This window comes from Carassius carassius, chromosome 7 (assembly GCF_963082965.1).
Source record: "Carassius carassius chromosome 7, fCarCar2.1, whole genome shotgun sequence".
NCBI lineage: Eukaryota > Metazoa > Chordata > Actinopteri > Cypriniformes > Cyprinidae > Carassius > Carassius carassius.
In genome coordinates this window covers 24,081,225-24,109,198 of record NC_081761.1, presented here as the reverse complement: position 1 = coordinate 24,109,198, position 27,974 = coordinate 24,081,225, and the positions used below count along the sequence as shown (strand labels likewise).

Below are 27,974 nucleotides of genomic sequence, written 5' to 3'. Positions count from 1 at the left end.
AAGCTAAGTGAAATGGGGGTAAAAAAAGAAGTGTGAATTGATCAAATGAAATTGAGAATATACAATGTGTGGATGCAAAATATATTGGATCTATCTACTTAAATCATAGCTCTTAGTGCTATGACCTGCTTGATTTAAAGATTGGTCTCACTGTAATTATACATTTACCAAATTCACCTCTAACGTATGTGCATTACTATAAACAAATTTTACCATTGATTATTATTTTTTAAGCTAAAGGTCAGTGACAGCATGCTAGATACTGTATGCAGCCAAAAGTGTTCGAAGACCCTGTGAAATTGTTTGGCGAATGCAGTTTTCCTTCCTATGTTGACGTACTTCCTATTGAAACTTTAATGTTTATGTGTGAAATATTAAAGGGTGTGTTCAAATCATTTTGGCAAGATTGTAATTATGGCATACATCAGTTACATTTACAGTACCTGAATAAAAACACAGCAAAAACACATTCTTTATTCACAATTTTAAGATTTTTAAAATGTATTTTTAACAGATCAATGTCATCCACCAACAGATGACTTGAACACACCTGATGTTGTAACTTTGAATTACTTCCTAAGATGTTTCAACACACCACGTCTTAAAACACACACACACACACGTTTGTTTTTGTGAAAAGTGGGTACATCCCATAGGCTTAATGGTTTTTATATTGTGCTAACCATATTTTCTATCGCCCTACACCAAACCTACACCTAACCCTAGCCCTCACAGGAAACTGTGCACCTTTTTACTTTCTCAAGAAAACTCATTCTGTATGATTTATAAGCCTTTTGAAAAATGTAATTATACAAAGTTGTGTCCTGATATGTCACAAACACACACACACATATATATATATATATATATATATATATGTGCTAAAAACAACAACCCCCCCCCCCCCCCCACTTTCGATTTCATCAGGTCTTAAAAGTATGTATTGCACAGCATTTTACAATAAACTGACTGAAATTATGTTCAATTATCCGGATATTTTGAAGGCAAGGTTCTAATCGAGAGCAGCGATGACCATGTTACTTTGATCGAGAGTTAATTATTATTTTTTGCAAAGCGACTGATCAAGGTTAAGGCCTCCATCCTTCACAGGCCGTGTGAAAGTGTAGAACTGTGCAGAGAGGAACCCTGAACACAAGACGCTAATGAAAGTGCCACTAATCCATGACAGAGTCTCGGTTTTATGTGTTATCTAGGATAGCTTGTAAAGCTTTTTGTCTATGCTCTTTTAAAAGGATTTTTCTCTTTATCTCTGACTTTATTTTTATTTCCATCTCTCTTTGAACAGCCTACTCTCAAGGTCAGTGGAGTGCGGCTAACGGGGTGGTTGTGCGTGTTTTTGTACAAGTCTCTCTTCAAACTCTGCTTTCAGTTATTCAGTAAAACGTGCACACATCTCTTGTGCGAACACACATTGACACCCACACACACCCACTCACTCACTGGGTGCATTTGACTCTTTCTAAGTGCAGGCAGCTCAAGACTGTCAGGGACACTTTGTCTCTTTCGGTCTCTTCACTTTTTTTCCCGTTTTCCTCCTTCCCTTATTCTTCTCCCCTCCCTGCTCTTGTTTGTCAAGCTTGCTGCTGAATCATCCAAGCCCTGGAAAATCCCCCCTACATATCTGAATTCTCAGTACACTGTTTAGTGCTGGTGGCTAATAATGACATGCTTCTGTGTATCAAAATAGACAAAAGTGACAGTTTAAAACCGTTTGGTCCTTTTTTGATATAATGCATTATCAATTCAGCAAAAAAGTGAAAGAAAATGTGACGATTCAACATCTGAGGTGTCACAATACCAAATTCAGTAGTAGTACCCATCAGACTTCATGTATTATTGTCCAATTACTGCAGAGGCATTGATCATGAATATTGATTATTACGTGATGTTCTCCCAGAAGGCTTAACTTTTTAACTAATTTGTTATCTTCTTTTGAAAAACAACAAGAAAAAATCTTTCCAACCTCATTTGAATGGCAGTAACACTGAACTAGAATTATTTGATTTCTCTAGGTCTAGGAAACAAACATTTGTTTAATTAAAATAAAATAAAAGAAACCAAATTATTTGTAGTTGACTTCTGACAAATGAGTCTCATTAGCATTTCATTTCTCATGAGATGTCACTGTAGTTACTGACTGGTAGTACAAATGACAATGTACTATGCATGTGGACCTCATGATCTTGATGCATAGCCAACGATACGATACATTAAAGATACATATGAAGCAGCTACCGATGCAAAGCCATATGATTCACCCCTATTACGATGCAGTGCGATCCGATTTCCATTCGATTCGATTCCACACAATGCAGTTTAATGCAATATGATGCAATGGAGGAAATATGATAACTTTTAATGCCTCAAGGCCTGTTTTATAAAACAAGTCAACCAAATAAGCCAGGCTTATTTCAGTTAGTCTGACTCATTGTCAAATGATTTGGTTCCATAAAGCAAATTTAACATAGGTCTAGCCTAGATCAAGCTTGGTCACTGTGGCAACTTATGCTGGGAAACTAACCTGGTCTAAAGCAGGCTAACTGTCAGGCTAAGCTAAGCTCCTCTACTTACCAACAGCAACACAATGATATTACCACTGTCTCACATACTATTATTAGATTTTTTTTACAGTTTCTAGCCATACAGCCTTTCATTTGATTACAGCTGTACCTTTTATAGTTTGCAGAACAGATAGCAGAACATTACAATCTAAAATTGCTCTTGAAAGCATTAAAATAACTAACTTAAAAGTTAAAATCACTAACTTAAAAAGGAAAATAAATAAAGAAAATGACTACATTTTAGCTGCTATAAGAAACACACATTAATTAATTTGAGCTTAGTTATTAGTAGCCTACTAGCTTACATTTGATTTACCTATTACTGTTTGTCATGGTGGATAGATTTGATCCATGATTGACATAAAGGTCTGCTTAAGAAGAAGCGTGCACAAATTAGTAAAGTTGTGTGTATTTAATTTGTCGTTAATGGAAACTCTTTAGCCCCGATTTGATTTGTTAGGTTATTTCAAGTCAGTTTTTGGACTTAAACCCTCAGGTCTCCGTGGTGTTGTGATGCGTCATATTCATGTCTGAAATCATAATCATTCAATTCCGAGGTGTGCATTTGCATGTGACACAATTTACCTTCCGAATCGGTGGGGTTGAAGCCACAGATATCACAGATGCAGCGCACCCACTTGTTCATCTCCTCTTCAGTGTCTGCCACCAGGTAAAAGATCCGGTCGATAGTCTTGATGTCAAAGATGAAGCTGTGCTCCAGGTCCTTCTTGTTGAATGTGAGTCCGGCGTCCACCTGCTCACACAGGTTCAGATCGATCACGCGGATGGGCTTCTTGGCATGGTTATTCTTGTAATACTCCAGAATATCTGGGTCTCCTGTCATCCTCCCACTGCGCAGAACAAACCATCGCTTCTTCCATGCCTGAAAGGAGAGAGGAGAACCATATGATTCATGTACTACAACACATTTAAAGAATCACATGACTAATGAAAAAAAAAACACTTCTTGAATAATTCTCCTGACCAATTTTGCTAATATGTACCATTGGACAAGTTTCATTGATGCCCATTATGACAAAGTTTCTGATAAAATTGTATTCTAAGAAAGATAATTGTAAATTAAAAAGGCTATATTAACTTCCAAAATGCTTTTCTTTCTTTTTTTTATACAAGTGGTCCTCATACTACCTCCACATGTATCAAACAAATCTACTGTAAAACTAGACTGATATGTTCTTACAAATATGTTCACAGCCTACGAAAAGTTCGTCAGACTGGCCTCTCTGGAATATTCATGCTGTTATGTAATATTATTACATGAGAACCGTACCAAATTAACACTGACTAACTGTAGGAAAAGCATTGTGAGATGTTTCAGTCCTACAAAAGTCATTGCAGGGGTTTTTATGACATCTGATCCTATTGATCCAGCCACATGCAGCGGACACTGTGGACTCAAACTCCACTCAAAACTCTGTTGGAGATACTGGCTAAACCCTTTGCAGACTGACTTTAATTTAACACCACTCAGAAGCCTGAGAAGCACTCACACTAAAAGAAGTAACTGACAATTACAGCTTGATTATACATGCTTTTCTCCCATTTAAAAGAGAGGGAAAATGGAAATTTTGGTTTTGTATAAAAAACAAAGTTCAAAATGTCACGGATTGTGACAAAGTGAAGGGGACAGCAGTTCAGCTCTTAGAAAATTAGCCCTACCTGAACCTATCAGATGGGTGGATGTAAAACAGGGTGGGGATCAAATAAAAGAGGGCAATGTGAAAATTAAAAGCATCATACGAATGAAATAATAAATTCATCAGATGGAGGGAAAAAACATCAATTTACAAAAAGATGGACATAAACTGGATAAATAATGCTGTATGGCATAATGGTCAACCAGAAAGTTTTTATTAATATTTATTGTATTCACACTTTATTTTAAGGACCAATTCTCATTATTAACTAACGATTGACTATGACTTTTGCCTAAAACTCCTAATTTGCTGCTTATTAATAGTTAGTAAAGTAGTGTTAGTAAGGTAGTAGTTTAGTTTGGGTATGGGCTAGGATTAAGGGATCCAAAATATGGTCATGCAGAATAAAGCATTAATTTGTGCATTTTAAGTACTAATAAAGAGCCAATATGCTAGTTATATGCATGATATTAAGTAATTAGTTAATAGTGAGAACTGGTCTCAGATATTAATAAAATAATACTCTTGAATTAAGCATTTTTTATCAATTTCAATCAAGTACTTTCAGTCAATTAAACAACTAGTTATAAATAATGAGTATGACATGCATGTGATATTCATATTTTGTACATTTCACATATTAATTTTCAAAACAAGCTCACATTAAAAAATGTACAAAAAAAAATCAAGACTAGATTTTTTTTTATATGTAGCCTATAATATATTAATAACATAAAAATAAAATATTCAAAACAAATGGTATCACATAGTGAGTACATTTAATTATTTCCAAAACACTATTCAAAGATTATTTGAAGAGTTTTTAAACTAGTAATTTAAACAATTAGTTGTTGCAGAATGAGTACTTGATTAGTTGGTTACTTGTGCACAACACTAGTAGATATTCAACATAAGACCTAAATAGTCCAAAATATGTACCCAGTTACAAACAGGGGAAGAAAAAGTTTTTCTTAGATTTGCCCTTAAAAGGGTCATGAAACCCTAAAACACATTTTTTGAGATGTAAACATGTTGCACATCAGTAAAAACAACTTTAGCACTTATGTCTATTATTAAGGTAAAAGTGTTTTTTTTTCCTGAAGCAATTTTATTCTTCTAGTTCAAAAAGCAAAGTTGAGCCTATGTCACGAAAAGTGACGTATGTGCATTAATCTGGAGTGGTGATTGGCTGCTGAGGCTGGAGAGTAGACATCTGCGTCATCAGTTTTCTGATGATTCAAATCTTATGAAAGAGCATCTGCACTGTCAGTTCATCTCTAAACATGACCGAAACAATATTTAATATGACAAAATGTGGAGCACGCACGTTTCTGCGTGGAACGCCGCAATGGGTTTAATAACACTATATTATAGTAATATCATAGTTCATATCCTGACCGGAGAAAGCGTGTTTTGGGTTTATGTGAAAGAACAGTTCATATTCTCCCTTGCTCCAAACATGAACTAGCACGCACACATATCATGTCTTCTTCACATAAAAGATGGGCAAATAAGGTGCATGACCTGATCCAGCGGAAACTGCTTCGTCCGATCATGAACGCGATGACACAACAGATCGTCATACACAGCAAATGATACAGACCGAAAGTTCAAAGAAGAGTAAACAGAAACTAACTGCCTTTATTCTGTCTGCTTTAAAGATATTTTAATATTCAGTTGTCTGTATAGTGAGTATGTTATAGGTCTGTGTTTTATTGGTTGTTTTCTCCCCTTTTCCCATTCTACACTCCCACTTTTCGACAGTTTTACACGCCCACTTCTGAAGTCTTTTTCAGATCCAAGGTGTGAAAGACCAGTGCTCGAACAAGGGGGTTTCGTGACACTTTAAACTTCAACAGACCACTCTGTCTTAAACAAGATTAAGAAAACTAACCCTGAGGAAAAGATCACAGGCTTCTGTAATTAAACCGCCAGACTGCCAGGAATCTCAATCCGTGTTGTTTATTTTTTACCATCAGGTTTGGAGGGGATTAACAATGCCATACTTTACCCCCTTCTAACCCCCTCTCAGCTGTTTTTCCATCGACAGGGTTCTCTTTGTTAGACAGCCAAGCTCTGGCCCTCTGGATATCACCCCACCGCATAGCAACACAAGAGGCAACAGCCCCGCCATGACAAACCAAACACACACACACAACATGACGCTCAACCAGCATGATGGACCTAATTGTGTGATGCGACCTAAATTTACCAGTGTATACCATCCGAGCATCATTTCACTCATATTAAGTATGGAAAGCTCTACAGTCTCAGGCTGAACATTTCACTCTACTAACATTCTAATTGCAATATAGACTATAAAATTAAATGATAAGTGGTAAAACACGTCAGTGGGACTGAACAAGTCCTACAATTAACAACATTAGCTGTGCTCCTCTACTATGGTTTAACCAACACAGAGGCCTCTTAGATTCTAGCCACCACTTCTAAACAAAGCTTTCGAAGCTCATATTACACAGATAGTGTGTGCATGTGTATGTTTACTGGCAGGAGAGAGCCCCGGCTAACCTGTCACATGGATCAGCTTATGTGGGTACAACGACACAGACAGAACAAAAGATCATCCAGAGAACTGCTTCAGTCAACCATGAACATTCAGGAGAACTCACGTCAAACAAGAAGAATGCAGTTTAAGTTTAAATCAATAGAATGGGAAGGAAAAATGTAATAAACTAATAATTTACAATTTAAGGGTCAATGACATTTTTTTTATACAAAATCAATTCATTAAAATAATTATACATTAAACTTAAAACATTCAGGTTATAGATAAAACGGCTAAAATACACCTTTCATTGAGAACATTTTTATGCTTCTGAAGTTAATGTAGATTCATTTAGATATAAAAAAAAATCAATGTGGCTTCAAGAACTGTCCAAATATCATAATAAAGAAAAACTCATTAAAAGGATGACATTCGTGAAAAGAAAGCTTGAGTTGTTTGGCATATTGTTAGTTTTATTATTGTTATTAAGTATAAAAAAAAAATGCATTCTAAACATTTAAACATTTGATTTGGCAGATTTGTCTGCCAAATCAAGCAACATGATGTGACCAGCCAAATCATGTGGTGCAAACGTGACAGAGAAACATGCAGGAAAAAATGGAAAATTAGATAGAGGAACCCTGTAGACCCTCAAGACTGAGTTTAAAAGTCACTTAAAAAAGTTTAGTTTAGCAAAGTTTAGCAAAGTTACTTCAGGTCGTACAATGTCTAAAGTGGTACAATCTCTAAAAATTGAATTACAGTATTACATTAAAAAAAATTTTTTATAATGATAAGATGTCTACACTTAAATGTATTTAAGGTGTATAGGAAATCTTCACTGAATTACATCAGATGACATTTTTAAAGTCATTCAATAAAATTAATATTGAAACTATAAAATTCATTTACATTACAAAATTCAAAATTACATTTGAAACCTACATGAATACAAAGATCTATTTATTTATTTTGTATCTGACCTTTAAACAAGTAAACTGTACTGCTTCTGATTTTGGCAGCTGCAATAGAGAAATCTAAAGGGGATCGAAATGCCAAATTTGTTTCATTTAGGAGAAGCAATGTCTTCGTTTTGGAGGATAGTGGCCAAGTTGAATGAGCCATAAACATCACTCTCTCATTTGTGCACATCTCTCTCTCTCTCTCTCTCTCTCTCTCTCTCTCTCTCACTTACACACAAGGCTGGTTTCTAACCGACACACTCGCCTTTGTCAATAAAGTAAGATGTCCTCATTTCAGACAAAAACACTCTCACATGACACCAATTCAGCCATCCTGCTCTGGTTTTGTTACACATCAATCCTACCTTGAGTCCCAGCTCCTGAATCCAGCTCAGGCACAGATAGTGTGGTGTTTAGCCACCTGTGGTAAGTGCCTGTTCAATTTTGTTTAATGCCATTTAGCCTGTAAGAGCACATAAATCCAAAGACTCTCAGTTGAATCAGTTGAGTTAATCTGAAGAGAAGAGATGCTCTGTTTCACAAACAACACTGCCACAGCTAGTCACCTTTAGATCCTAAAAGCATCCAAACTGACCCTTTTGCAAAATTCCCTTACACTCCTGCAGTTTTCAAGATCAAGTCCACATCTCGAAAAGTCCTTCAGCTCCAGAAGTAGTACGTAAAATGAATGTGTTTGTGCATAAAGAGGGAGAGGGAGTGGGGACAGGGTGGGACGAAATTGAAGAGGCCCTTCCAAGTGTGGCAGCAGCTGTCTGTCTCACGCACACACACATACACATAAGTGTGATGCATACAAAGGCATGGGGCACAGTGTCACTGTCTTGACTTAACAGAGATGCCATTGAAGGACAAACTATAGGGGAATGCCATCCGAACTGAATCACTGACTGGTCAGTCTCTCTGCGGATAATTGACGTAATCAGGCGCAGCAATGGAAAAGAGTTAGAAAGAAACTGTTAAAAAAATGGCAAGCAATGTGAGAACACAAGCTGTTGCTGTCGTAGCAAAACGGCACGACTCACATAGACAGCCAATGCATCAGCATTCATTACTCTCATGCCTGAAATTCCAGTGGCATTACCCTGCACCATATTTTAGATGAGGTGCAATCACACTGGGCTTTCTAAAACATGTTGACATGCAAATTGTTCATTTCACAACATCATCTTCTACCCTTTTCATTATCATTGTTTGAAATTATTACATGTCACTGAGAAATAACATCTGAAAGAGGCACAAAGACTCGGAAGTGAGAGAAGTTCAAATAGAGGAAGACTCTTAGAATAGAGGAAGGATGTTACACTGCTGATAAATGTGTAGTTCATAAAACAAGTAACTTACAACAAGTAAATTAATAAGCATATAGTACAAACCACATAACAATCCTGTGATTGTACAGTACCCGCTAATTAAAAGGATTTCTTGAAAGTTGTTCTGATAATTAAAAAAAAAGAAAAAGAAAATTTAGGCACACACACATCAAAAATCAGTGTAGGAATCTCAACAACAGTGACAAACAGCAAATTCAGAAAAGAGAAAACAGATCAACTCTAAACATTAGAACACAAACTACTAAAAGTAACATTAAAAAAATACAACAGTAAAAATTTAAAGAAATAACTAAGACTAAGTTCATCTAATAATTCATTCATGCCACAATGTATCATGGGAGCCATGGATTAATTTTGATAGGTGGCACCCAGAATGCACTGCAACATGCTTTTTTGATTGTCACCGTTGTTGAGATTCACAGGTTGATTCTTGATGTTTGCATGTCTAAATGAAAGACTCTTTTGAAAGATTTGGAAATCTTATGCTGGAGAATCATAGGGCTGCAATAATCAACAATGTAAGTTTAACTCAGTTAAACTCAGTTAAACTAACTGACCACTAAACACTGACCTCTATAATGGTGACATACAAATAGTGATTTTCGTCTTTGATTCTGCTCGTTAACATCAGGTCTCGTCAATAATGGTCAATCATTTATAAATTGAAATGTTCAGTGAGTGGTGCTAAAAGCATGCAAACTTTTACTCGATACAGATAAACATTTACCTGGCAATATTTAATTATATGTTGGTTGTTGTATGCATCTCAATAGTTCGGCAATGAAATGTCTAGTGAGTGCCGCTAAAATGTTAATGCTTTGTAGCACTTAAAAATAACGCATCATCTACACTAAACCCAACCAACAGTGTTAACAACAGCAAATGTGAGATTAAAACGCATTTGATGAAGCAACCTTGCCATTATAGGTTGCTTCTATGAGTCTTCAAGTGTTTTTATTGTGACTAGTGTTGTACAGGATGCATTACAGAGTCCTCTGCATTGCAAATGCAATGCTTGATAGGTGAGCTAATAAGCAAGTTTACTTTTTCATGCATGGATATGTGATTATGTGACACAAACTTCAAAATGCATTACTTTACAAATTATGCACTGAGGTAAAAGCAGCCTATAAAGTACTACTGTGCAAGAAACCAGAAAGTTATAAGTATTTATTAAAAGACAATCTGCCTCCATAATAATACTTTGTTTGAAAATAAATAAAAGTTGTTTTTCTGTTCATTTCAGATGGAAACTGCAGTCAATTGTATGTAAAGGTTTTGCCAAAATGTAGGAAAAGGCACATATTTTAAATGAGCCTATGCTGTTTAATCAGCTTCTCATGCATTTGACAAATTTGAACTTGATTTGATATTTGTGATATTATTCTTGATTTAAGCATTGGTAGAAAATTTGTTTAACCATAACCACAAATGACAAACTGCAAAATGTTTTCATATCCCAGGGAACACATGTTAGGAAAAAATTGTTAGTCTGAATGCAATGTAAGTCGCTTTGGATAAAAGCGTCTGCTAAATGCATAAATTAAAATTTTTACATTTAATTTAATCTGCTAAATGCATAAATTTAATATCGTTTTAGGTGTTATAAATATTAACACGTCCGAAATTTTGAGAAAATACTGTGGTATAATTTTCAGCACATATCACACACCAGTAAGGTGAGATGGTTCAGTATTTATGAACACTAGAAGAGAGTACAAACTAGATCAGTGGTCTCTAAGGAGACCAGAGCTGGAGAGTGTGTGAGAACTGACAGTTGGATCATTTGTAAGTGTGAGATCGTTCCGAGACGGAATAACCATGATATGTTCGCATCTGACTGCCAAAGCCACTCCATCTTGTATGTACAGTGAATAGCACCGCATACCATACATGTACTAGACCTATAATGTGCACTTTACTGGAGAGCTATTTGATGGGTGCGTTAATAGGCAATGTGAAAGCTACATGCTGAGAAATATAAATTCTGCTAAAGCATCATCTTTGCCTGCATGCCACCCCATACTAACAAAACTAGAAACAACTCAAAATAAATTGTGTCACTGTGTGGGAAGATCTGCATAACACCACCCAAATGTTTACGCAAAGAAAGTAAGCGTAACTTTTATCGCTGTGTGTTTCCAAATATGGTAAGGGGTGTAACAATTCCACTATACGCTTGAGGTATTAGGCCAATCACAACTCACTTGATAGCTGGCCAATCAGATCACACCACACTTTTCAGAATGATGATGAGCTTTGTAAAAATCGTTGCGTATCTGAAAAGCGGGACAGAGAGGAGCAACAATATTGTAAGATGTGGAAATTATGGTAACCACATTGCATTACACCAAATACACAAAATAATGTTCTTTTTAGCAACATCACACGACCCCTTAAAAATCCCACATCACAATGCTGATTAATGTGTCATTTTTCATTGTTCACTCCTTAATAGGACTGAATCTAACTGGCTTCTTTCTACCACCACCCTATGTAATATGAGGAAACAGCCCTGTGTGTTTGGGTTGAAAGGCTAGTAACCGACAGGATGGTGGCTAAGGGCATAATAATAGAACTGGCCTGTCCAGACCTGAATACATGAAGACACATATGTGGGCACCTCCCCCTCGCCATCTACTAGCTCTTTGCATGACATCATTCTCTCATGTCTCATGCCCCATCCATCTCTTCACACTACAGCCCTGTCTTTAGGTCATCACATGCACAGTGAACAGGGCTGTCAGTGCTAACTTGCAAAGAGGATTAATTTAAATGGATTTGGATTGGCAGAACAAAGTTGATTTTGTACTCATTAAACATATCAATGAAATCTAACAAAATGGCATCACATGAATGACCTCCAGCAGATACAATGATGTATATTTACAGGTAATAGTGCAGTCAGTGTGTCGGAGTTTGTCAAATCCAGACAGATGTGCTAGATAAGAGGTAGAGTGGGGTATCAGGTTTGGTCACAGAAATAACAAGCTATGAGAGCATGTGCAAGTATGCATAGGTTGCAGCTGAAGTGCTCCAGCGTATAGAGGGGTGTGCCGGGATGCCTTTCTGCCAAGAACACGCTGTCAGCTACATGTCAGGGCAAAGCCCAGGTTGGGTCACACCTGCCACTTGTTTGTTAATCATCCAACTTGTGCACTCTCACTTTCTTTATTTCCAGTGACAGCAAGAAACTGCAAAGCAGCCTGGATTCCTAGCTCTGGAATGACGCTGTATAATGTCATTCTATATAGTGACGCTTCAGCTGCATCTTAGAAAGGAAACTTCAGTGTGTTTCCCGTTTACATGTAAGTAAAAATAACAGCCTGACAGGGTTCATTGTAAGGTAGTATCCAGCTGACAAAAGGTCTGCAAGTTTTTATACACCTTTTTAATACCAAATTAAAAATTTAAATTTTGGTAACACTTTATATATATATATCAACACATTCTAACTGATGTTTTCATGGCACATGAACAGCACATGATCAATACATTGATGCCATAGTCTGCATGCAGAACTGCATGAAAAGGGAACGTGACAACTTGTGTGCCACAACCTCTCGCACACTTTCTCACTCCCGTATCCTTATTGTTGAGCTCTGCATACATAATACTTTGTTCTACATAGACTTTTAGTTTCAACGCCGAGGCGTACATTACCCATTTTACTTTTAAAGTTTCATTAGAGGAGTTCACTTCAATAGAAAGTGCTGCAGTGCTGTGATACAAAACATTTATCTACACTGTCAGAAACTCTTATGAAAAGCCAGAAGCAACATGAGAAAAAATCATTAACACCACAGGCTGGTATTAAAATGGTTTACACAAAAACAAATGTCTTTGACATCTAACATTCGCCTTTCAAAACAAGTCATTCTTGCTCGGTGATCTCAGATGCATCATTCTGGAATAAGATCAGTGCAAACAAACTAAGGGAAGTCGTGGCCTAATGGTTAGAGAGTCGGACTCCCAATCGAAAGGTTGTGAGTTTGAGTCCCGGGCCGGCAGGAATTGTGGGTGGGGGGAGTGCATGTACAGTTCTCTCTCCACCTTCAATACCATGACTTAGATGCCCTTGAGCAAGGCATCGAACCCCCAACTGCTCCCCGGGCGCCGCAGCATAAATGGCTGCCCACTGCTCCGGGTGTGTGCTCACAGTGTGTGTGTGTGTTCACTGCTCTGTGTGTGTGCACTTTGGATGGGTTAAATGCAGAGCACAAATTCTGAGTATGGGTCACCATACTTGGCTGAATGTCACTTCACTTCACTTCACTTCACTTCACTTTGTGCTTGATAGCCCTTTGTTGGCCTCAGCAATAATGGTTTCCCTAATGTCTTTCTAAAACTGACCACATGACTCCCACTTACAAGCACTTAAAAGCATGATACAGTTGAAAAAAAAAATTAAAAGCAAAGTTTGTCAACACAAACTTTCCAATGTTTCTAAGGTATTGTTAGGTGGTTTTAATATAGTAGCTTTCTTAGTCAGAGAAGCCTACAGTACTATATATAGATTAAGCTGTAATATATTAAAATGATCAAAAAATAAAATAAAAGAACTTTGTACAGTAACCTGCTAGCACTTTTCTTGGATTTTACTTGAGGACTGAAAGCTCATACTCGTAAATGGTGCACTGGTTCTGGTTCATTTCTCCTTCAAAAAATAAAAAGACAAGAAAAGAGAATTGAGAGCAGAAGATTTGACTTCTCATTTCTTCCATTTCCCACATACTGTTTCAAATCAGTGATAACATGTTCTGGGCCCACAACCAGCCACTTGCAGGAAACCATAAGGTTGATTGTCTAATCCTGTCTTACTTTACCAGTGTTAGGAACAGTTTACTCAAAAATGAATTGTGAAACCCGACAGACTTCTATCCTTCTACTTAATGTGTATTACAGCACAACTTTGGCACAAATTAAGTCTTAAATGTCAGTCTGTTCATTACACTTTCTCGACTCCAAGGAAGAAAGTCATAGATTTTTGTAAAGTCCTGAGTATACAGCAAGGTTATAATCATTAACGAAAATGAACGAAAAAAAACCCCGAAAACTGCGACTTCGATATTGAAAGCACGTTCGCGAAAGGTTGGTATCTCGAGTCTCGTATCTCACCTTTACACAAATCGCACGTTAAAAAGTGGTATAAAAAATATTTAGATTCTGAATATAATTTTGTCAGTCTGTTAATGTCGACCCGAGAAGCGATTGCTACTTTAGAAAATTAACTAGTCGCAAGTTTGAGGTAAAATGCACTTGTGTTGTCGATGTCAAAACAATATATAAGCTGTGAATCAAATATTAAATAATGTTATGTCATTTGTTTACTCTTACACTGAATGTTTACTGCTTCAATCCAGATGAGTAGCCTAGGGTAAATTTAGTATAGGGTGTGAAAATTGTACAGCTGTGGTATTTTTATAGGGTGTGAATTCTGTATAGAAAAGTATTGCTTGACTGAAGTAAAGCCATCTCTCTCTTTCTCACCCATGCACACTCACTCACACACACACACCCACAGGCCACAGCGCACACACACACAAATTGAAAAGCTGTATTTAAATTGTATTTTATTATTATTTATTTTTTTTATTTGTCATGTTCTTTGCTCAGACTGAGCTCCCTGACAATCTGACAGAAAAGTCTTGTTGTGGCTCAAAAAAGGGTTGAATACATGCAGTCTTCTTTAGTCTGTTGGCTTTTTAGGTTTTTTACTGGCACACGTCACTTACACATTTTGCACTTGCGGAATGTTGAGACTGTTTACATATTTGTGCCCATATGTACATTTTATGTACTGGTTTTATTTTTGAATGAATATTTTCTAAAATTGTCTGATGTTTATGTTGAGTTATTATTACACAATACTTTTTCTGACCTTTTTGAATCTTGCCTCTGACAAATAACCCAAATTATGAAAAAAGACTAAAACTAAACTAAACTAGCAAACCCACTTTAAAAACTAAATTAAAACTAAACTGAATTTGAAAACAAATTCAGAATAAAAATAAAATAAAAAACGAATGGAAAATGCAAAACTATAATAACCTTGGTATACAGTAGTTGATCAAAAGATATAAAAAAAAAAAAAAATAAATAAAATAAACAATTACTGCTGAGAAACTGGTGAGAAACTGGAATGTGCTGCATAACATTTTTTTTTATGAACCATGCCAGTCAAGCACTGGATAGTATTAAATGTAAACAGTTGTCCACTACCCTGAAACACAAAATATTCTAAAATAATAAACTGCAACTGAACTGAACATCATCTTGCTGTTTTGAAATACAGATTTTTAACTGATGTTTAAGGTTGCACAACAGTTCTAGGGTCTCTACAAAGTAGTGGTGGGCATAGATTACTTTTTTTAATCTATATTAATCTCACTGTGATCTTGAAATTAATCTAGATTAATCTAGATTAAAATGGCTCATTCGAATTCTGCCGAAGGCATTCAGAATATGTGTGTTACCCAAATAAAATTGACAAACAGTAAGTCTTTGAGAAGGGGTTTATCAAGCTAGTATACGCACTGCAGATGGAGTATGTGTGAAACAGGCGTGAGCAGGGCCGTAGCTGGGGTCAGCGGGGACCCGGTGAAGGTTGTACCAGTGGGCCCTGTTTGAAATTGTTTAATTTGTATGTTCGTTTATTTTTATCTATTTGTGCTATTTAGACAATGTTTAAGTTTTTTTTCAAGTTTGTAGGTGTCAAGGTACAGAAACCAAATAATTAAATGTAAAATAGCACTGGATATTCTTCAATGTAAAAATGAAATATACAATCAAACCTACATTTATTCAGACACCTTCAACATTTCTCACATTACAGTTTTGCTATATCAAAAATTATATCTGGTGTCTGAATAACTTTTGGTTTGACTGTTAAAACTACAAAGTAATTCAGTCAAGAGCAGTGAGTGATTTTCATTTTCATTTTCATTTTCTTGGATTAACATTACAGCAGCCAGTAGCTAAATTAGGCGCGGTCACTTTAAGAGAAGATGAACGCATCCAATATAATACACATCCCATTTTTTCATCAACTGTTTACTTTCACTTAAGAAATAACTGACAGTTTTTTTCGAGCATAATTTCCAAGGTGGATATTTTGACATATTTTGTATGTATTTGTCGGCACAAGAGCAAAAATAAGCGTTTTGAGACGCCTTTCTCTGCGTGAGCCCTGAACACCAGAACACCGCGAGTACTGAATTGGGCTCTTTCACATCTTTTTGTTTGTTCAATTGCGATTTGTATTTGTTCGTTCAGGTGCAGGAGGGACTTCGAGGAGAACTTCGCAGAAGAGAGCTCGGTTCAGTGTCCCTGTCCGTGATACGCGGCTCTCTCTGTCGTGCGCACCGAACACAGTGCGCGAGTAACCAGCTACTCTGTTCAGCTTTTCCGCGTCTTGTGTTTGGATGCTTTAATGTTTAAATCGACAAGCGGTAAGGCTTAAAAACACGTGAAAAAGATAAGCTTTCGTGACAGTTCGCAGCAGTGGCCCGTCAACTGTCCTGAGCATCTTTTTAGGCTGGCCTCAGCCAGTCGGTTATATAAAATATCAAGGTGAAAGTCATCATAGCTTGCTTAGTATAGACCCAGCTGCCAACCCAACTTTGAGAATAGATTAACGGCGATATTTTTTTTCCGCCCGATTATAGAGTCTCACGTTAACGCAGCACTTTAATGCCGATAACGGCCCACCACTACTACAAAGCATTGTAAATATCAGACCAAACCCCATTCCACATCACAACCATGCATATCACTCTGAAGTCCCCTAGGCTGTAGAAGAACAATGCAGTTCTTGAAGGCGTTCAATTTGGAGCATCAAGAGTTTTTGGCCACCCTGGCCTTACTAACAAGGCGCATAAAGAGAGGAAGACAAGGAGGAGTAGAATATACAAAGGCTTTCTGTGTTGTTCCAATAGCTATGGAAAAATCAGCCTATGTTATCTGTGAGAAAAAAATAAAAATAAAAATCTCTGGGATACAGCTGTGGCTATTATAGCATCCACAACTGTGTCACACTAATGCGCTATTAGTGATGGGCACTGATGTTCAAGCAGTGCGCTGCCTGCTACCTCATTACTTTGGTACATCGTCATCACTGTCGTCATCTATGGCGTGGAGGAGGAGACCTTTGATTTACTATCCTTATCTTGCACCCTTTATGATGACTTCAAAAGCCAGTGTTCTGAAAGGCACCGCTGGCCTTGTAGAATGAATAGCTGAGCAGACTCTTCTATTAAAGACCTACACAGTATCGATGAAGCAGAGAGAATAGTTCCCAAGGTCTTTCTTGCTGCAATCCAACTGATAAAATCTCCTGTTCTATAAAGTTTCATTTTATTCTGCATGTTTTTGGTTTAAGGCATAACAGATAAAATGGTCAAAAAAATCTACAACCAATAGGAACTCACTCCATTTCTTCTTACCCAGTGATCAAAGAGCAGCCTGGTGAGTCTAAACATTTCTTATTACGTATGCCAAGAGGTGAATCTGGACTCTACATAGGCTCTTAAATCCTGCTGGTCTAGAAGTCAGGATGCAGAATATTTCATATATTAACTCAATATCTGGAAAACTAGATTGCATAAAACTAATCTGCACTGGAAGCAGACGTGGTGATGCAATGTAATTGTTGGATTGGATTGTTCGGATGCAAGAAACACTACTGTTCAAAAATCTGGGGTCTGTTTTTCAATTTATCATGTTTTTGAAAGCAGTATCTTATTAATGGCTTGTTCACACTGGTACGAATATCGCGAGCATTTATCGCAGATAAATTTAATGTCTTGTGACTAAACAAAGGGTGCCACTGTGAGTGTGCACACAGTGATCAAAACGCAAGGCGTAAAAACCTTTTTTTTTTTTTTTACAGCCTCTGGCTCGTTTTTTTGGTTTGACGCCGCATTAAAAACTGTCCGACCAATGAGATTGGTGTTTTCGTTCACATGCCTGGAGCTTCTGAAGTTACAGTAAAAATATGACTTGGTGGCGCTCAAGCACAAAACAGTCTTGCTGAGCATACTTAATACCTAACGATGAAGAGGAGGTAAGTACACTTATGAAGATTTATCATGACAAGATGAATGTAGAGCTGCTGGTCTCATTGGTGTCTGAACACAAATTGTTTTATGACGAACGCAACAGCCACTACAATAATCTTGATAAGAGGGAGTTGTTATGGAGAGGAATTGCAGATCAAATAGGATTTGATGTGTACCAGGGTATTTCTGTTTTTCATTAAGCGCCATCTAATGCCAGGGAGTGAATTTGCATGTTCACTCAGTATGGAAGCATATGGGTAGCGATATTCAATTTGGAATGTAATATGCAAAATGACAATGCAATATGTAAAATGACAATGCATTTCTGTATTTACATTTACATTTTCCAATAAATTTGTGCAACGTTTGGTGCAAAATGAAAATGAAAATTAAATTACATAATTTTCATTTGCCATTTCATACACCAGTTTTAATATGTAAAATGAAAACTAATTTTAACGCTTTATAAGTTGCAAAATTAAAATGAAAATGTATTACAGAAATGATTAGATATGTATAACATGTTCAAGCAAAAACTGTGGCAAAATTATCATTTGAATGCTATTTTTCTTAAACGCATTAACACTCACAGTCAAGACACTTACGATTGCATTTTCATTCAGTGTCCCGCAATGAATGTAGCAAAATTCAATGTGCACATTGAAAATGCATTCTGAGCCGATCACGTGTCCGCCCCCTCCCGCCATGTCAATCACTGCGTAAACAAGGCGGGGCTTGCGGAAGGTCAGAGACTCAAATCTCAAGAAGAGGATTCAAGTGAGAGAACATGGACAAGACAGTTGGTCCATGTACGTTTTGATCATTTCGGTTTATGGCTTCAATATTTCATTCGCACTTGTGGGCGGCGCTGAAGCGCTCCTTTCATCTGATTGGTCGAATCGCTCCGCCTTCAACTCGGTCTTTTCATTCTTTCAGGCAGAATAAGAGTCAGTACGAGTGAAGCACTTTAATGTCTGAAACTACACTCACTGTTAATTAGCATAATATTTGAATCAGATGTAGCTGGGCACATAATTCGTGCTGCTGAGACCTGCAAATTATTTCTAGGTTGTAGTATTGTATGAATATTGTCCCACTGATAAATACAGTGCAAATAGTTCTGTCTCTTTGGATAAAAGTGAAGTGGAAATAAAAATCAATAATAGACTGAACAGTTCCATGTCTGTAACATTTACCACTCTCTTCTTTTAAGTCATAAGGCACTAGGTATGTGTGTGTGACATTAATAAATAATTGTAAAAATTAATATCGTTACATTTCTAAATAAAAATAGTAAAATCAAATCTATGCTGCTCAGTGCTCCTGTAGCCTACCCCAGAGCGCCCTCTCGAGGCTGTAGATGGTAATGTTTTCTCTTGGTTCTGAATAAATGCGAATTACATATATTTTTTTCCTCGTCATGACCTATTTTTGGACTGATGCAACTTATACCGAAAAATACGGGTAACATTATTATTATTATTTATTATGAGAGAAAATTGACAGACTAGAACTTTAATGTTTCACCAAATTCAGCTCAGATCTACAGACTCTTCTGACTCATGTTGCTGTATAACTGGCCAGACTTACCTTCCCAAAAAATCCTATTTAATTTTATTTCAGAAATTTAACTATATTTATTTCCACTTCACTGTTATCCAAGGAGACAGAACTATTTGCACTGTTTTTATCAGTGGGACAATATTTATACAATACTATAACCTAGAAATAATTTAACGACTCTTGCAAGTCGCAGCAGCACGAATTATGTGGCCAGCATCATCGGATTCAAATATTATGCTAATTAACATTGAGTGTAGTTTCAGACATTACAGTGCTTCACTCGCACTGACTCTTATTCTGCCTGAAAGAATGAAAAGACCGAGCTGAAGGTGGAGCGATTCGACCAATCAGATGAAAGAAGCGCTTCAGCGCCGCCCACAAGTGCGAATGAAATATTGAAGCCATAAACCGAAATGATCAAAACGTACACGGACCAACTGTCTTGTCCATGTTCTCTCACTTGAATCCTCTTCTTGAGATTTGAGTCTCTGACCTTCTGCAAGCCCCTCCTTGTTTATGCAGTGATTGACATGGCGGGAGGGGGCGGGCACGTGATCGGCTCAGAATGTATTTTCAATGTGCACATTGAATTTTGCTACATTCATTGCGGGACACTGAATGAAAATGCAATCGTAAGTGTCTTGACTGTGAGTGTTAATGCATTTAAGAAAAATAGCATTTAAATAATTTTGCCACAGTTTTTGCTTGAACATGTTATACATATCTAATCATTTCTGTAATAAATTTTCATTTTAATTTTGCAACTTATAAAGCGTTAAAATTAGTATTCATTTTACATATTAGAACTGGTGTGTGAAATGCCAAATGAAAATTATGTAATTTCATTTTAATTTTCATTTTGCACCAAACGTTGCACAAATGTATTGGAAAATGTAAATGTAAATACAGAAATGCATTGCCATTTTACATATTGCATTGTCATTTTGCATATTACATTCCAAATTGAATATCGCTACCCATATGCTTCCATAACTCAGCTCATCACCGATGAAAATCACTTAAGAACACAAAAGACGTGTCAAAAAATGTTGGTGATGAGTGCACGCGATAATCGTCCCAGTGTGTATGAGGCATAAAGCTGCATTTATTTGATAAATAAAGTAGTAATATTGCGAAACATTTTAAAACATATAGCCTATAAATCCATTTCTGATTAAATATATTTTTTTCAGTGTAATTTGTTTCTGTGATGATCTGTGAAGCTGCAGTCTTCAGTATCACATGACCAGAAATCATCCTAAGATGCTGATATGATGTTGAAAAAACTAAGCTTAATAATTTTGAGGAACCAATGATATCAGTCTATTCTGAATTCTTCTGTCTAAGTAGTCTGCAACATATTTTGCTCAGTCTAACACCAAGCTTCCAATAAGATGTTAGAAATCCTGGTATAACTTTAGTATAGGGACCAATTCCCATTAACTAGATGCATATTAGGATGCCTATTAATTACATATTGGTTGTTTACTAGTGCTTATAAAGCACATATTCTGCATGACCATATTCTACATCCCTAATACCTAAACTACCTTACTGACTATTAATAAGCAGCAAATTAGTAGTCTATTGACGCAAAAGTTATAGTCAGTGGTTTGTTAAAGGCGAGAACTGGACCTTAAAATAAAGTGTGATCGAAATCCTATATTCGAAAATAACAAATCCTACTTGGTTTTTCAGGTATCCCTCCTCTTTTACAACCCACAAATCAACATATACATTCTTATAATTTGACAGTAGTACCAATCCAATGGTCTGAGCTCTGTTCAACTCAAAAATAAAGTGTGTCGTATTCTGATCCCTGACCAGAGTTTAGTACAATGCACCAATGCCGTGACTTGACTCTTTGACTATAGGCCAACCTAAGGGTACACTGCTTTAAGAAAAGACCCCGAACCAAGATATCCTCAAATCAGCATGGAACCACAGCAAGGCTTTTAGGAAAATAAGCAGCCAAAATATTAGAGCATTGTGTAAAATTATCCTTTACTACAAAATATTCATAAATCCAATAATACCGAAACAAGCATTTATGAGTCAAATCAGACCTTAAAGCAATCAACAGTCAGTGAGCTTACCTTTCAAATACAGTTTCCATCAGCAGTCAGGGCAAAGCTGAGAGGGATGTGTCTGTTATGTGTAGAACGAGTGAGTCTTTATCAAGAATACCAGTCTTTTTACATGGAACTCTGGAGAGACCTCTCCCACCTCTTACTTCCTGTTATATTGGTAATCAGGCCCTCCCAGAATGCCTTAAACATGACCACTAAATCAGAGGGGCTTTGGTTGACTGAAGGCAGAAGCAGTGAAAGGGGTTGCGTGCAAATAAACACAAACACACGCACTCATGCTGACAGAACACTTCAGAAAGAAAAAGAAAGCAAAATATATTTATTTATATATAACTTTTTGGGAGGGTCCTCAAGTAACTTGAAAAAGACTTTTGAATCTTTGGGAGGGTCCTCAAAAAACTTTGAAGTTAAAACAAATTCTGACTTAATTCACTCTTATGCTGATGAAAAATAACTTTTCCGTGGAACTTAAAAAATATATATATTTTTTTAAATAATCTCATGGTCATTATTTTCCTTACAATGAAATGAATAGGGACTGGGACTGTCAAGCTCCATTATCATAAAAGTGTTTTTTGACATTATTATAAATTCCTACACGTCTTCTGAAGCTGTATAATTGCTTTGTGCGAACAAGTTCCCTGAAAATTTCTCCACCCCTGTAGTTCCTAAAACAAACATGCACTATTAGAAATTAGTTGTGGAAGTACAATATAGGATAAAGACAATGCGAAAACCACTTAAGTTAGGCAATTAATGCTGTAGAATATCAAGAAGTTAAATATCGACTTGGATTTGTTTGAGAAACAGAACAAAATGTATTGCATATTTTTTAAAGATCTGTGATATAACATTACTCACACGGAAAAATATTACTTTCTTTATATGAATAAGTCCCCGAATTTCCTTCAAAAATGAATCTTTTGTGTTTCACGGAAAGGTTATACAGGTTTGAAATTACATGAACTTGAGTCAACAATGACTGAATTTAATTTTGGGGTGAAGCAATTCTTGGGTGAAGGTAATTTTCTGTGCAAAAATATTTGGAATGTGTTATCAAGAATGAAATATCTAGACTTCACAAACCACAACAATTTAAAATATGTGCATTGACAATTTCTGGGGTGGGGGGGATGCTTTATTCCAGTAATATATTTCAAAGCAAAGATTTTTTGGCAGAGCATTCTGAAGCACTCAAGCTCTGCCCCCTGAGCAGCTCACCAGCCCATTACAATCTAATGCTTTCCAGGCTTGTGTAATCTAATCAAATACGAGAGTGACCACCGAATGAAGCTACCACACAGTGATTCTCTTAGCCGAACATAAAGACAAGACAATTTAAGGGAACAGCTTTTGTCAGATTTATAAAGCACCTGTCATATTATGAGGTCACCTGCTACATAGCTTTTCAGTAGGGATGTTCATTCGGTTATTTTTCCTAACCGACAACCAACGCTCGTTAACCGATTATTAACCGTTAACTGACAAGATTATTTTAAATTAGAACTGAATTAAATTAGAAAGGATAAGTGAGTGTGGCCCATTAAAAATACTAACATTTGTTTCCCAGGGATTCATTTTACATGCGCAAAAAGCAGCAAACAACAGAACATAAGCATTCACATGGTCTTTATATTACATAAAAATTCAGCATTTACACATAAAACTTCCAACAAAATGTCTTTACACAAAGATTTGTTTTTATTGTGAATGTACACAAAGGCAAACTATTTAGAATTCCGATAATCTTTATAACTAAAAGGAGAAGTTACTTCCACTGTTAGAAGGGGAAAAAAATCAAGTGATTGCGCTGGCGCCGCATGCGCGCACAAAGTTAAGCTTTGCTTTGAAAATGCAGCCGGTTCATTATCATAATAAAATACAGTCAGTCAAACATATGAAAAAAACAACAACACACTGCTCAGTTTAAATATGTAGTAAAATCTGTCCTGTTAAGTGTTATCACCGTACCGCTGTGATGTTATGCAAAACATTTAGTTTTACTTGGATATTGGAACGCAAGTGTAGTAGGCTATAATTAATAATAATTTGGTATTCAAATACAGTCGCAAACACGGAAACATTTGATTTTGTGTCGAATGAGAGACCTGTTGGTCTCAGTTTCGTTTTAGCCTAAATGAATTAGTTTTGGCTTGTCGTTTACATTGCTATAACTTCTTATAGGCTTTTTATATTCTTGTTGTTTTTTAAAAGCTAGGCTACTGTTAATTGAAATGATTTGTTGTGAAGTGAGGGGAACTAAAATAGCATAGCTATGTTTACAGTGTTTATTATAATGTTTGTAAACATTTCACGTCGGCATTAGGCCTATTTCTGAATGAAATAATAAAATGAGACTTATTAATAGGATACGCGACTTGTGTTTTTTCCGCTCTAAAAAAGATTAGCAATATGATCATAAGTACACAGCAATATATAGCGTATTCATTGCAGCTTGCTTGACCGTATTTTTTAAATCAAGTACTAGGACAGTAGATGTTAGAGATAGTTCAGGCTCAGCCAATAAGACTACACTCACATAAGAAATGTCTGCCTGCATACTGCCTTAGTCATGTGCAAAGTCACAAACTTTTACTTTCCATGTGTGTCTCTTTAGCCTTGTGATGTTTTATGTGAATATTATCATCTTTTCAACACCTACAGCTACAACTTTCATCTGAACTACACTGAGACCAGTGTTTGAACGGCCAAAATCAACCTCAACAAAAAAAACAACCTGGACAGAGTGAAGTCAACTAGTGATATGCAAGATCCACACATGGACCCTAAGCAACATATCATGGATACTATATTTGTTGCCTAATCATTTATATATATCGTGTTAAATTGCTTTATCACGAACGTGTGAATTCATATTAAATTACACATCATTAAATTACTGTAGCAAAAATTACCAAATTAAACTTTTACCTTCTCTGTTTGGTTAGCATATTGCTATCTGGTTAAAAAAAGCTCTTAACTGGCTGCATTTTTCTCTTTTTCCCCTCTGACTTGCACAGTGCAGGTCACACTTTATTTTAAGGTCCAATTGTAGTCATTAAACCACTATCTATAAGTTTTGCCTCAAACTCCAAATTTGCTGCTTATTAAAAGTGGCTTAATAAGCAATAGTTAATAGTAGCTGTTACTTTTAGGCATTGAGTAGGATTAGGGATGTAGAATATGGCCGAGTAGAATGTGCTTTATCAGTACTAATAAATAGCCAATGTGTTAACAACAGGCTTGCTAATAAGCAACTAGTTAATAGTGAGAATTGGTCCAGCTATACTAAAGTGTTACCAAAATGTATCCATATAAACTGGAACAATTCAAAGGATTTTGTAGTAATTTGTTCACAAAAACACTGGATATTTTTCTTGCAGATACTGTACTTGCACATAAGCATGAACTTTCTTTACTTGAATCCAGTTATTAATGTACACATTGTTAATGTTGCTGGGCAGCTGAGAGTCAGTTCACACGCGAGTAGCTGAAGGAATTTTTACGCGATTAATGAGTCAGAAAGTCCAACCTCGAACTTTAATGCCTTTTTCTCACCTACTGAGAAAAGATTCTCATACAGTCAAGTGAAGGCAGGGTTTGGTTTCTATCAGCACCTAACACAGTTTGGCACTGTGTGCTTACATTTTTCCTGCAGAACATCAGAGAAAATATGTTTTGCAAAAACCAAAAGGATGTGAGCTCTAACCTAATATGAAGTTTGGACTGCCTTATTCTGGAATCCACATTCAGTATGTGGCGGTCTGGAAGACATGAAAGTAATGTCCAGTGGAACAGAGGTTGAAATAAAGAACAAAAAAGAAAAAAACTGCTTTTTCCGTTCTTGGATAAATTTCCTCAGTCTCCCTTGTCTTCATACTCTTATGACCTGCACTCCAAAAGCAGAAAGCTAAAAAGAAATGTGGGAGTTCTGGGAGGAAATCTGAAATCCCTCTCTCTGTCAAGACATTACATGAGAAAAAGAGAAACAGAGAATGTGAAAAAGATAGTTAGTATATAAGAAGGGATAGGCCGGTTGTCCCGACCTTGATTCAAATAACCTTGGGAATGATTCAGGCAGCTGTGCGGTCCTGCCCTCACAGAACACCCATTCTCAATCATTAGATTTTTTTTAAACAAAGCCAAGCCCTTAGTAAGGTCATCCAGAGAGCTAGCATGCTAGTCCTCAACCCACAAACACTTTAAATTAAAACCCATCACAACAACCATAAAATTACAAGCTAAATCCAGACCAGAAGGATCAAATGGTAAAACTTAATTTGAGTTAGCACTATGGCTGGACCAGAATATCCGATTATTCAAATATTCTTCTGTGGGTTGGTATTCGATTTTTTTAATTTTAAGATTCAAACTTTTTTTTTAACACCTAGCACCCCCTGCGAAACGGTTCTCATTCGAGCTTGAACATGAATCGCCCATGAGTTATGTCATGATTCAGTTCATTTGGAAGAGAAGACAAAAATGCATAAGACCTCAGCTGTGTGGGAGGACTTTAAATTGAGTGAGGACAAGACAAAGGCAGTGTGCCAAATATGCGATTTGAAGCTGGCCTACCACAACAGCACATCAAGTTTGAAAAGTGTAAGTAGTACGCCTATAGTATATTTTTGGTGTAAAAATAAAAAAGGGTTGCTTTTATTTGCCATGTTGATCAGTAATTCTACACATGATAAAAACATTCACTTAATTTGTTTGGAAAATACCTACGAATACGGCGTATTCTCCCTTCTAAGCTTCGAATATTAGGTGTTGATTACTACCAAAGCTTCGAAGCTCAAAAAACTGTAATACGGACCAGCCCCAGTCAGCGCCAATAGCCTTATGGTACATACAGTGCAAGATCGGGCTATTTATGAGAAGCAATAGGTGAAGTTTTTGTTTTGAAAACCAGGCATCCCTGATCTTATCATATAAATTATCAACAGTTTAATGTTACATTTAAAACATTTTAAATAAGTTAAAATGTTATTACAAGAATACATTCTTTTTAAAAGTGTATGTGGGCAGAAACTAACTTTTTTTAACTCAGACCTTGCATGTGTTTTCTTTGTGTCTGTTGTGGCGAGCTTAAAAATGACCATGCAAAAGACAATGAAGGTGTGGGATTATTCTGAATCAGAAGGAAATGGAAAAGTTTTGTGTAAACTGTGTTATGTCAAATTGGCTTACAATATAACTCAACTGGAGCGATAAGTAATCATATTCAATTCAGGCACATAGGCGTAGCCAGCAATCACTTCAACCACTACAACCATGCTCATGACTGGAGAAGATGGAACATAATCCTGTCCTCGCACTGGTGCACATCATCAGAAAAGAGATGTTGCTACGAGACACTTTTGACAGCCGGTTGACATGTTTTGCTTCATTACCAGCATTGAAACAATATTAAGCTAGTTGAAAATCAACAAACTACAATGCCAGTAACCACTCGCATATGCAACTAAATAATCAACGATCAAGACATTTCATGGGTTGCTTTTTTTATATGAACACCATGATTTAAAACAATCTTGTCAATACCAAACATTGACCGTGAATGCAGCCTTAACTCCAGCAATTAGCAGCAGAAGATAATGTAATACAGAGAACATCCTATGCAGCTGGAGCAGCTGAATAAATAACCTGCACTAGGTTTAAACAGAACACCATGAAACGGCCAAAATAACAAACTTCATGTGCAAACCACAAACTATAGTTCACACAAGCATTATCCACTCTTCTTGGAATACAGTGGCTGGGACTTTCATAACCGATGCATATCGTTGCTCTAAATGACACACATCAAAAGCTAAAGCGAAACATGACTCAATAATAAAACTGTGCATTAACATTTCTCTCACCTTAATCCTGGAATGGTGTGTCTTCTCTGGGAAATTCTAATATTGTGAAACTTCACCTACTGCATGCGAGATGAAAACACAGTGCTAGAGAGTCCCGCAACTCTTAAACTTCACATGGTCCTAAGTCCAGGTGTGTGCAACATCAGCATCACATTTAATGCAAATGATTACAGTTTAACTAGAAGACCCACCGTCCACTCTCCTTAAAAAACATCCTGGCTATGGCTTTCCTTGGATGTTGCACTAAATTGATGAGTCAGATGTCCGTCTCTTAGTCCACACTGCTCCCTTTCCAAATGACCACCAAAGTGACACATGCAGGACAAGAACAACAGCAT

General features: G+C 36.6%; 1 protein-coding gene across 9 annotated transcripts in view; it reads right to left on the bottom strand.

Moving 5' to 3' along the window:
• gab1 (GRB2-associated binding protein 1) overlaps positions 1-27,974 on the bottom strand; it is an 82,461-nt gene that overhangs the window by 17,773 nt on the left and 36,714 nt on the right. For 7 of the 9 annotated variants that reach the window (XM_059554263.1, XM_059554255.1, XM_059554256.1 and 4 more), the window contains one exon: positions 3,168-3,465. In XM_059554263.1, the coding sequence (XP_059410246.1) occupies positions 3,168-3,465 (298 nt within the window). Of the gene's footprint in view, positions 1-3,167; positions 3,466-8,073; positions 8,308-21,778; positions 21,891-27,974 lie in introns of those variants that run through there. The other 2 variants (XM_059554261.1, XM_059554258.1) reach the window with 2 other exon arrangements.